Genomic DNA, 11,521 nt, shown 5'->3' with positions numbered 1-11,521 from the left:
AATATCTTGCATCTTATAAACTGAAAGGATTTTAGGTCAATATTGAAGTGCTTATGGAAATTTATTCTCATAATCAAAAAAATTATCAGACAAGATATATGATCAACTAGAAAATTAAAGCCAACTATAGATAAACATTATTAATTGTAACAAGCTTAGCATAAGTATGGTTGTGCGAGCTGATACATTTCTATCGGACGTAGAGACATCTTTAAATTCATTTGTTAAAGGAATTCTTCAAAAAACACACTTCCAAATAAAAGATATTATTTTCATTGTTTCTCTCAATATCTGTATGATACTCTCTTTTTAAAACATATTCAATCTTAATAAGTTTATTGATTAAAGCAACATATCTTTCTAGAATTCTTCCAAATATCTTGTTATATTAAAAACATATTCATTAAAAATATATAATAAAATATTTTATTGAAGAATCTTAACAATTTCACTGATCAAAGTGCTGCATCTCTCTGACTTTCCTTCAGTCTCCAAAAGCTCTGGTCTATTGAGGAAGAGCTGTCTTGTCTGAGGATACTTTGCAGCAGTGTTTCCGACAGCCATGAGAAGTCTGTAGAGAGTTTCGTCGTCAATTAACTGAGAGAATTCAAGTGCTTTTTGCAATGTCAAAACAAATGACTTCTGGTCATCGAGTTTGGCGAGTCCGTAGAGAGAATAGTTCATCATAGCATTGGCAAATGGAATCTGTGATATCTTTGGAAGAGATTTCAATCTTTCAACGAAACCGTCGAAGATATGGAGAATCTTCATCTTATTTAATGCGCAAGAAGCGTAATTCTTCTGTAGATTGGAGATAATTCTCATAAGACCCATAACTCCGTAATCTGTAAGGTCATTTCCTGCAGAAGCGAATCTGTCAACAATTGTAGCGACAAAATCATCCTGGAGGTACTTGCGGCTATCGGAATGCAATATAAGTTCTCTGAACATATCAAGGAGCGGCCATGCATCACCTACATCCCAAATAAGTAAAATTGATGAGGCAGATGCAGCCCAATTGTCGGAAAGAGGGCTGGAAAGTATGGCTTTGTCTTCTGGAGAGAACTCTAAGTTGGATTTCTCGGCGATTTGTGCAAGTTTGTTGACAATTACTTCTGGATTTCCTCCGGAAATGTAATTTGGCTCTGATGGGAACATCGATGATTTCGGAGGCTCTGGTTCTGGCTCAGGGGCCCTTTCCGATGACGATTGCATCTGTAAATTCGTACCTTTCAGATTTCGAATAATGAAATTCGCGATTTGGTCCATGTAGAAGGTCCTAAGGTTATGTTCTCTGATGAAATTCGATGCTGCTGTATACGGATTTGTGTTGTAATTCATGTAAAGAGGATATTGACCTCCGAGATCTTCAACATCGATAGTAAAGCAGTAATCGTATTGTTTTCCATCAGGTCCTGTATATTTCTGAGCTTGTGCGCCCTTAGATTTTGAGTAAGTACCGACTTTCATCCAGCCATATGTTTGATTGTAGACAACAAGTATCTTTTCCTCTCCATCCCTCATGAGTTCGAACCTTCCAGGTACAACCTCTCGACTGTTAACCTCGGAATAAGGAGGGAGCTCTTCTAAGACGTATTGGTCGATCTGGGGATTATTGAAAGTAAGTCCGGCCACTTTATTGATGTAAGCTTCTTCTGTGTCCTTATCGGCTCTGTAATTTTTGTCCTGCGTAAAAGTGTAGATAACTCCATCGGTTGCGGTAATCGCAACTCCATTTGGAGCTGGAGAGACACACCATGCAACTCCGGGGACAGGAATGACATCACTGACGGTCTTGGTGTCTGAGCTAACGATATAAGCGCATTTGTCTTCACATCCGACAACATAAGATTTTCCAACTAATGTAAGCGTATAAAGATAGGTATCTGTTACGGCAATTATCTCGAGATTGGTGAGACGACCATCCTCTTCAATAAACCATTCTCTGATTGTGCCGTCATTCGATGTTGTAACTAATGTTGCAACATCTTTGATGTAAAGACCAGCGCGGACAACATCTGTATGCGCATCGGTGGTTACTGAGACCTGTGCGCCTTGCTTGTTGTAGATTCGAATGGATTTGTCAGCTCCAAGGACGGCATATCCGATGGGAACTGGAACAACGCCCCAAACGCCATCTTTTTGTGACATCTTGAGGATTTCCGTACCGTTCGACCAAACGCGGGCAGTTCCATCCCATGATGATGAGATGATTTCGTGGTTTTCTGTTGTTGTTAAGAAACAAACGTTGTTTTCGTGTCCAATTAGAGTAATAGTAGGAGAAGGCTCGGAAACTTGTGTTGTAAATATCGAATTATCCCATGCACAGATTGTTTTGGCTTGAGATGAAGTAAATAAGGCACCTTCAGGAACCCAGTCGCATGGCTCTAAATATGTAATGGCAGAAACGGCGCCACCATGTGCGTGGAAAGCATTGACTGGGAAATATGCCTTTTTCTCGTCATCCCAGCGGAATGTATGCAACATATTTCCACGATCGCCAGCTGCCATATATTTCACGCCATTAATAATAATATCGGCTTTAATGGAACGAAGCTCATTAATTGAACAGGGTGTGATTGCTTGTAAGAAGAAATTTCCTTCCATTTATTTTTTTTGCAGGAATAAATTTTTTATTACAATTTGTATATTTCTTAAACACACAGTGTCAGATAAAATTTCAAAAATTTTTGATCAAAATTTTCAAGTTGGAATTTTTTCTTTACTCGTTTGTTTGGAAAATAGGTCGAATAAATGAAAGAACTCTCAATTTTCTGCATAATTGGACAGACCAAAAACAAGTGGGCGAGAAGATGAATTTCAATCTGAATAAATAACCATTTTTAATCAAATATTACATAAGTTTATGAATGTGAAACAGAACTAATTCACCTTCAGACATAAAGAGATTTACTTTGTTTTCTTGTCATAATAAAACATAAAGAATTTTATCAATCTGAATATCTTGTTCCATTATGAGAGCTCAACAAAACTTGAGTCACCTATATCAGATAATTTTTGTTCATAATGAGAATTATAAAGGAGGACATTACAAACTAAATACTGCTTTACTTTAAAAATAAAAATTAAAAAACATTTTAAAACAATTTAATGATAGATGAAATGTCCAATTTGTGCTGCAAACATTCCACAGCCTTTGGGACGTCGTCGTTAAGAAGATGCAAAGCAGCTGCGTGAATAACATTTCTTGAACCAGCAAGTGATTTCGCCACTTTATCCACAGTTTCCTTTTTATCTTCATCTCTGCAAAGTGAACAAGAAATGTGCAAAGCCATTTCCATTTCAGAGTTTTGAAGACATAATCTCGCAGCCTGTCCGTATTGTTTCGTTATAAGAAGGATATCAATTGCAGTAGCATAACATCCATTTCCAATCAATGCAGCAACAACAGCAGCAGACTCAGCAGAACTCTCTAAATTAAGATATCCTGCTTTCAAAACATTCTTTTCAAAATTATTCAATGAATTATTCGGTGTCAAAAAAACTTCTAAAGCTTTCTGTCTGTCGTTACGAAGCAATGACATTCTAACTCTTCTATCTGTTGCATTATCTCCGCGACTTCTTATAAACATGTACGATAAACTCTCAAAAAGTGAATGCAATTTTTCTTGGCCAGAAATATCGAAAACTAAAGGACTAAAAATTTTGTTTTTGAGTCTCAACAATTCACCTAAAATGAAATATCCTGTTCTATCGCAGAGTTTCCAAGCTGCTTCTAAGTTCTTGCACTTCTTCAACTCGTTTCCGAAATACTCCTTTCTCGCGTAATCCGAGAACAAAACAGGAGTTTCCAAAAAGAATGTTGGAATTCTTTCAAAACGAGATTCTAAATCATTGGAACTCAAAACACTTATTGACTTCTCTTCCTTCAAACAACAGATCAAGTAATCTTCTGAAAGGAACTGACATACATCAACTTTCGATTTCATCTGTTTCGAAACTAAATCATGTGTGATGCCAACCCGAAAAGTGCCAAAATTGTTATCGGTGACGATAGCTTTTGATTCACCGATGATGATTTCGGATAATGGTTTGTTCGAAACCTGGCAATTGGAGATCTGCTTCATGTCCCAACCAAAATTATACAATTTGCCGCTCTTAGTGCCGACATAAAAACAATTGAATGAGGAACAAACGGTTGTTATCGTTTCCCTCTCAATTTGTAATAGGAAAGATTTCTTAAGTTTACAATTATCGTCTGAAAGTTCGAAATCGTAAACATTACCATTTGAAGATATTGCAAGCAGTTCATCAGGGTCAGAACAAAAAACAACAAATGTTTTCTGATTGTTTGTAAACGATGTAATTTGCTTCCCCAGGGAAGTAAAAAGTGCCAAAATTGAGTCACCAAGAGAAACTGCGAAATACTTTTTATTGGGGCTTACAACGACCACTGGCTTATCCTTTGTGGAGATCTCTTGGCTCTCCTTGAGAACGGAACGTAATTTGAGGTTTGAAGCGTCAAAAATCAAAACTTTTTGATTTTCTTTTTGTGTACCTGAAATAAGGATCAAATTATCTGTAAGAGCATGCAAGGAGTGTATTCTACCATTGATGACTCTAATAAGTTTGTTGTAAGTGCATGATCCGACGTAATAAGATGGAGAATCCTTTGGAATTGAAGAAATGCCAACAAAACCATATTCGTTGGCAATAGATATCATATTCTTATGTGTGCAGATACCTGTTGGCTTTCCAAATGGAAATCTCGCGATGCAATAAACTCTGAATTTTCTATTCGCAATTTGGATCATTTGGATTGATCCACGTGATAAAAGACACAATTTGTTGTTGAGAAATCCAACGGATGACTCAAATGTATCTTTTGTTCCATCCGATATCGCATGAACGCTCTGGAATGAGTCGAGATTGAGCTGATCTATGCAGCTGAGACGTATATGTGTCCTGTGGATAATCGCTATTAGTCTATCGTCTGATTTCGGAAAGAATGCATCGTATATAATGTCACTGCGGCTGTCTGCGCTGTAAATCAATGTAAAAACGTTATCTTTGAATGTATATAGGAACACGCCAGATGTAGCAACAATGTAAATAGAGTTGTCGAGATGAGGATAAAAGTTACAATTCATGAATTGACCGTGGTCGTGGTCAGAAAATACAAGACTTGAAATGATTTTGGCACCATTTCGGAGGTCAATATCGCCAAGTATGGAAAATTCTCCAGTTGACGCAAAACATAATAATTGTGTGTAATCATGTGGAGAAATTCGCAATATATTGGGTGTATATGGTGAAGGCAAGCTCCACACAAGTGATGGTGTGTCCAATGGACTGAAATCAATGCAGTAAATGGTATTTTTCGAAGATCCAATGTAAAATTCAAGGGCATTGAGTGGAGATCCAACACTAGAAATGACGGATCCTTCACGTAAATGAACAGAATTTAAGACTGTATTTCTCAATAGATCATAAACTCTCACATCTCCTTCGATATTTCCTATAAGTAAGTAAAGAGGCGTAAAACCATCAGAATTAAACCCTTGTGACCATGTTATTGTTGTGATTTGAGAGTCTGAACATTTAATTGATGAATATATATCAACTTTATTTTCATTTTCGATATAAAATGTTACGTATCTATCAACAGCAGATGCAATTATGCCGCTTTGACTCCATGCTATCAGTGGCTTCTTTGTGCTGCTGTCCCAGTACGGAAGGTCTTTCACAGCAAAAGGTAAAGCCATTCTCTTTTAAAAAATGATGGTTATTTTATCTGTTTTGATCACTAATATTGATATGAAATCTAATGATAACTAAATAATCAAAAAATTTCGATGTAAAAAAAAGTTCTGAAATTTTCTAAAATTGAGCAAATTGGCTATAGCATAATAATATTGGAATAGAAAATATTCAACTTGGTGATATAAATTCCATAAAAATGATCTCCATTTTATCATAATGAATCCAAATTATTTCGTCACTTGTCCTCTTTTTCCTTTGTTTCCTCGCGATCAAGGATATAGCCAAGGATTCCAGTTACCTGCACGTATGAGACCAAAGGATTGTGTAAATTTAGAAAAATTAACACAAATTTTTAGAGAATCTTTATTATATGAAGAGAAGTTAGAAAATGACCAAAATCCAGCTGTAATATCAGTTTTAAGTCCATATTCCAAATTCTTCCATGTAATGGTTCTCGATTTAAGTTCAAAATTATATCTTCCTGCTCCTGAATGGTTTTCTCCTGAATATTTTCATAAGATATGTAATCTTTGCAATAAGTGCATTATTCATATGCGAAAAACACAAACCAAATGTCTTTGTGCAGGCTATAATTGGTCTCCTTATAGTTATGGCACTGAAGAAGAGAAAACAGGTGCTCAATCGGTCACAACAAAGTTTCATTTCTCTATTTGGTCATGGGATGACTTGATGCCTTATGATGGAAGAAAAATTTCCGAAGCAACAAAAAGAGCTTTAGGAGAAAACAACTATGGACTTGCTTTCTCTAAGATGATTTGGAATGAGATCAAAAATGTTGTAGTTTCCAGCAATTTATTTGGAAATCCAGAATTTTCTTCCAGATCTTTATATACTCCATTTAATAACACAAATATATCAGATATATTGCAGAATAGTAAGATAATTTATGACATTGCAGGCATAATTTCTTCAACATTGAACAGAATTTCAAAAATTATTTCTGGAAATTTGGTTGATGATTATAAAAAGCTACTAAAAAAGACAAAAGAAAGACCGTTGACAGATGAAGAACTTGAATATTTAAGATCTCCAGTAAAACCAAAGAAATTAGAGGAATATTTATCAGAAACCCAAAACGAATATGAAAAAGAGTTTATTTCTGCCTTATATGGATCAATTGTCAATCGATATGAAAATTCGAATCCAGAAGCTGCTAAATGGAGAAAACATTTCGGATATTCTCTTGTAATGTGCGAAAGTTCACTTGACAAGCTTTCAAGTGGACTCAGAATATATTCACTGCCACAATGTGGACCAGGTGGAGTTGTTGAAGCCTTAGGTTGCATTCTAACTCGTCCGGAAAATTGTATTGCAGATGAAAAAGATATGATTGCTCATAACAGAATGCTATGGGATCTTTCTGAATCATTAAACTAATAATTTCATTAATAAATATGTATATTCATTTATAATTTCTAAATTTTAATTACCTTTCTTGAAATCAGTATGTTTTTCTCATTGAGATATGCTTATTTCAATAATATTACTATTTGAGAAGGAAAGAAAAACTAATCTCAGTATTTGGAATAAATTAAGAATATTTACTCTTTAAATAAGTTACTTGTATCTATGTATTATAAATTTTGGAGTTACTGAGTGAGGTTTCATGGGATTGAGATTTGCAGAAGTCAAGCGAGATGAAGTTAAAAGGAAAGTTGGAATTGAATTCTTCTGAACTCTCTTAACACATTTTCTTGGGAAGAATGCTATTGGTTTCTGGTAGAAAACTGGAAAATTACTCTCTTCATCAAAATTCTTCTGAATTCTCTTAATCCACTTCTTAGGGAAAAAGGCAATCGGTTTCTGTTAGAAAACTGCAAAGTTACCATCATCTTCTTCAAGTTCTTCGTTCCTTACAGATTTGCATTGGAACGGCCATGGAACATGAATAGGCTTTTGACCTGGCAAGAGGCGGAATGATAATATGGCAAGCATAATAAATATGATTTACTTCTGAATTGAAATTAATTCAAAATTTGAATTAATTTGACAATTCTTTGACAAATATCTCATCATCAAAGAAGCTCTATATTTCCATAATTTCATTAAATCGTTAATTGCACTTAACCTCATTTGAATTCAATTTTAAGAAATCGAATGCGGTTAATCCGGTTTGAAATAAGATTTGTAAATATTTCCGCATTATTTAGAAGAGTTTATATTGTTATAATAATTCGATGGTAGATCTGAACCATGATTTTTAAGTATTTCCACTATTTCAAATTCCGATTCTTTGACATATTTAGTAGCATTTTTTAGATAGCAATCTATTGCATTAGTTAGTATACATATCATGTGTACGGAGGCACTGCGAGCCTCCTTACCCATTATATGTGAATTTGACACTTTACGAAACCGTTAATGTATATTTTACAACACAAACGACAACACTAACTTAACCTTAAATATTTACAAAGCCGCCAACCACTTCACCTCACTAACGTTTTCACAAACGACTTCACTACTGTAAAAAATAAACGTTCTCACTTACAAAAGTATTGCAACTCTTCCCATTGCTGTGCTTCACTAACGACTTCACTAACGACTTCACACATATGAAAACATAGCACAAAAATAAATTTAGGTGAAGTGGTGAGATCTCACCTCTTTTTTCACCTGTTTTTTCACCTTGTTGAATTCATTGCTTTATAACTCTCTTCCTTTCTCCAACTCTTCTAACTTCTTCTTAAGTTTAGCAATGTTGTCCTCATGAAGTTTAATCTTTCTCAAAATTCCTTCTTTATCTAATGGTTGCTTTATCTTTCTAAACTGAACTCTACCATCCTTCATAGTATGAATGTAAAAACCTTCTGGAATAGTTCCTGATTTAATGTATTCTACCAAAAACTTTTGTTTCATTGCTTCAGTGACTTTATTTGTCATTTCAATCAAATAAAAATTTTAATATTAAATAAAAATAACGTTATTTTTTCAGTAAAGAAACGCAGGAGTTTTACGATTTATTTGAGGAGTAGGTTCTGGTTTAAATGTTGGAGTCGGTTTAGGAGTTGACTTTTGAACAGGAGTTTGTACTTCCATAGGTTCAGGAGTCATTGAAGGTTTTGCTTGTGAAGGCGTTGGTTTTGACGTTGGTTTTGGCGAAGGTGTTGGAGTTTGTTTAACTTCAGCTACTTCAGTATTATTTACAACATTTGCTTTATTTCTTTTCAACATCATAACTGCTCCTGCTGTAGCTAGCAAACCTAGTGGGAGACCATATTTTATATAAGGACTTGACCAAATGCTATTTTTGACAGGAGCTGGTGGAACACCTAACCTTGGTGAGACTGCTCTTTGCCATTGTGCAGCTCGTAAGAAATATTCAATAGGTGCTCCATAATCGTTTGGTAAAATTTGTTTCATAGATGGTGAAGGTTCACGAGAGCTTGATGAAGAACTCATTTATAAGCTTTAAAAATAAACGTTCATCCTTTATTCCTCACTGTCGTCCGTAGCTAAGTTATAGTCATCTAATCTTATTATGGGGATGCCATTAGCACGCACCTGAATGGCAAAGCAACAATCCCTCATAAATCCAATAAGTGGCTTTGGTACATTTTCAGTTGCTAGTTCAATAGGTCCTTTAACAGACAATTTGTATGTTATTGGAGCAGTAGATGTTTGACCTTGCTGGAAGCAAAAGTCCACTTCTGTTGGAAAACCACATAAGAAATGTGTGTTGTCATAGCTATCCCATTTATGTTCCACACTACCATCATCCACCAATGACCTCATAACATCTTCATTAAATCCTATCATATCATTGTTTGTATTGCAAGCGTTCGCAACCATTTCATAAAATACAGGTCCATATGATTTTTCAGGTTCTGCAGGCATATTTCCATAAGCTCCCATGGAAAGCTGAAGATATTTAAACTTAGGGTTCTCAAAATTAACATAATAGTTGTCTTTCTTTCTAAATAGTGCCCAAATACTTTTAACATTAATAGGCGTATAAGCTGCTGTAAATGTTGCACTTGAACTATCTGTATTCTTTGAGAATGAACCGTCCATAGGAATCCAATCCATAACTTTAACAGGAAAACATAAAGCCTCGTTTGTATAATGTTCTACAAGTTCTGTATAAATGTTAGGGTCTAAAGAGAATGACTTTGGATGAATAAAACATTCATTAAAATCCATCTTTGTTCGAAATAGTTGCTGGGTTACAGTTGTAATAGTAACTGTTCCACTAGCTTCTACTGCCTTCGTTATCATAGTGAATGGTTCATTCCATGGAACAAATTTATTTGTCGGTGGATTTGAATCTGAAGCAAATGCAACTTTAAGAGTTGGATTGAAAGCAATGATATCATTTACAGATATAGATGTGCATTGTAAGGCATCGCTACTGAACTTTACTTTAAGCTGAATGTTTCCTGCAAAAGCTGGAATAAATCGAATAGCTTCTAATGGAAGGAATCTTCTAACAGGAATTCTTAAACGAAGCTTAAAATCAAATGATTTTCCTGCTGTAATTGGACCACTAACAATTTGTCCTGTTCTGCATGTTCCCGAATGACTCCATACATCTTCATGTCGAGTCTTTGAGAAAACATCTACTTTCTTTATTTGTTCGGTAGTTTGTGAGTTTGAAGTTATATATGCTTCTTCTCTTGCGTTGTCTTGAGAATATACGATACGACCATTTGCAAGGATTTGATATCCAGCAACTGCATAGAAAGCGTCATCGAAACCAATCCAAAATCCTGGTGGGTTTGTTTTATTGGGACCTGAACCAATTTCTTTATCTACAATAAATTGACCTTCCATTTTATACGTAATGAATGTATTGTAAAGGTCCAACATATTTTCACCAGGAGGTGAGAGATTGAATGTTACCCATGTGTTATCTTTAGCAGTTCCAGGTTGTGATGGAATCTTTGCGTCAGAATATTTTCTATTAGTGTCACCAATTTGAACTGCATTGTCTATGATATCGAAATATGAGCGAATCTGATGAATATGCTCTGCTGGAGTAAATTCGTTTAGCTGTTCGTTCTGCATGTATTTACTTCAGATAAAAATATCTATTTACTTCATTATTCTCACTCTTCTTCTTGGCATTCGTGGTGGAAGTTGTTTCTTGACATTTTCAATGAACTGTACATTCTCTTTTGTCTCAACTTCTTTCACTGGTGGGTCAGGGTTCTTTGACTCGGTTTGTTTTTCAATGAAATTCACGAACTTTGCAATAAGCTCTTGGTTTGTTATTGAAAGTACATCTGGCTTCTTTTCTTCTGGTTCTATTGGTGGCTCAGTTTGAACAGAAGGTTTTATATGGGCTTCGTGGACTTCACCCTTGCCATACACCTTAATGTTGTCGCTTTCTGCATTCGCTAATGGAACCTTTCTTTTTCTTACGTATATTTTACCATCTTTACTCTGACTTACGTAATAGAAAGGATGTTGTATTCCTCTTGCGTCATTTAATATAATAGACTCTCGCTCTGATTTTGACAAGCTCATTTTACATCGGTTAAAGTTTTAATTTTGTTTTTTATCTGCAGTCAAATGACTCAGACAAGTCCCACGGACAAGACCCAAGAGGTCATAGATGTTGAAGCATTGAAGAAAGAAATTCGTGAGCAAATTTTATCCGAACTGAAGGAACAAAAACAAGAACAAAAGCCAGAGAAACCAAAGAGAAAACTTAGTGAAAAACAACTTGCTGCATTAGCTGCTGGAAGACAAAAGAACCCACGTTTGCTGGCGAAGAAAGCTAGAGAAGAAGCTGAAGCAAAAGCTAAAGAAGCTGAAGCAAAGAAAGAGTAAA

General features: G+C 35.2%; 8 protein-coding genes across 8 annotated transcripts, besides 1 other annotated feature; 2 read left to right on the top strand and 6 right to left on the bottom strand.

Moving 5' to 3' along the window:
- Positions 1-403: 403 nt before the first annotated feature.
- TVAGG3_1027280 (phospholipase A2-activating protein family) lies at positions 404-2,678 on the bottom strand (the record flags this gene model as incomplete). Its single annotated transcript, XM_001323294.2, has 1 exon — positions 427-2,607. The coding sequence occupies one exon, from the start codon at positions 2,605-2,607 to the stop codon at positions 427-429; it is 2,181 nt and encodes a 726-aa protein (XP_001323329.1).
- An 82-nt stretch (positions 2,679-2,760) lies between these two features.
- On the bottom strand, positions 2,761-5,726 carry TVAGG3_1027270 (quinoprotein alcohol dehydrogenase-like family; the record flags this gene model as incomplete). The annotated part of the gene is made up of 1 exon (XM_001323295.1): positions 3,099-5,726. The coding sequence occupies one exon, from the start codon at positions 5,724-5,726 to the stop codon at positions 3,099-3,101; it is 2,628 nt and encodes an 875-aa protein (XP_001323330.1).
- A 214-nt stretch (positions 5,727-5,940) lies between these two features.
- TVAGG3_1027260 (uncharacterized protein) lies at positions 5,941-7,162 on the top strand (the record flags this gene model as incomplete). The annotated part of the gene is made up of 1 exon (XM_001323296.1): positions 5,941-7,122. The coding sequence occupies one exon, from the start codon at positions 5,941-5,943 to the stop codon at positions 7,120-7,122; it is 1,182 nt and encodes a 393-aa protein (XP_001323331.1).
- An 860-nt stretch (positions 7,163-8,022) lies between these two features.
- Positions 8,023-11,521: part of a mobile genetic element that runs on past the window's edge.
- TVAGG3_1027250 (uncharacterized protein) lies at positions 8,392-8,628 on the bottom strand (the record flags this gene model as incomplete). The annotated part of the gene is made up of 1 exon (XM_001323297.1): positions 8,392-8,628. One exon carries the CDS (start codon positions 8,626-8,628, stop codon positions 8,392-8,394), a length of 237 nt encoding a protein of 78 aa, XP_001323332.1.
- TVAGG3_1027240 (uncharacterized protein) lies at positions 8,677-9,147 on the bottom strand (the record flags this gene model as incomplete). Its single annotated transcript, XM_051255063.1, has 1 exon — positions 8,677-9,147. One exon carries the CDS (start codon positions 9,145-9,147, stop codon positions 8,677-8,679), a length of 471 nt encoding a protein of 156 aa, XP_051080637.1.
- TVAGG3_1027230 (uncharacterized protein) lies at positions 9,178-10,752 on the bottom strand (the record flags this gene model as incomplete). Its single annotated transcript, XM_051255062.1, has 1 exon — positions 9,178-10,752. One exon carries the CDS (start codon positions 10,750-10,752, stop codon positions 9,178-9,180), a length of 1,575 nt encoding a protein of 524 aa, XP_051080636.1.
- Positions 10,780-11,214, bottom strand: TVAGG3_1027220 (uncharacterized protein; the record flags this gene model as incomplete). The annotated part of the gene is made up of 1 exon (XM_051255061.1): positions 10,780-11,214. One exon carries the CDS (start codon positions 11,212-11,214, stop codon positions 10,780-10,782), a length of 435 nt encoding a protein of 144 aa, XP_051080635.1.
- On the top strand, positions 11,260-11,520 carry TVAGG3_1027210 (uncharacterized protein; the record flags this gene model as incomplete). Its single annotated transcript, XM_051255060.1, has 1 exon — positions 11,260-11,520. One exon carries the CDS (start codon positions 11,260-11,262, stop codon positions 11,518-11,520), a length of 261 nt encoding a protein of 86 aa, XP_051080634.1.

The sequence above is a fragment of the Trichomonas vaginalis genome, chromosome I, assembly GCF_026262505.1.
Source record: "Trichomonas vaginalis G3 chromosome I, whole genome shotgun sequence".
Lineage (NCBI taxonomy): Eukaryota > Parabasalia > Trichomonadida > Trichomonadidae > Trichomonas > Trichomonas vaginalis.
The sequence above is the reverse complement of the archived record's forward strand: the minus strand, read 5'-3'. Positions and strand labels throughout refer to the sequence as shown.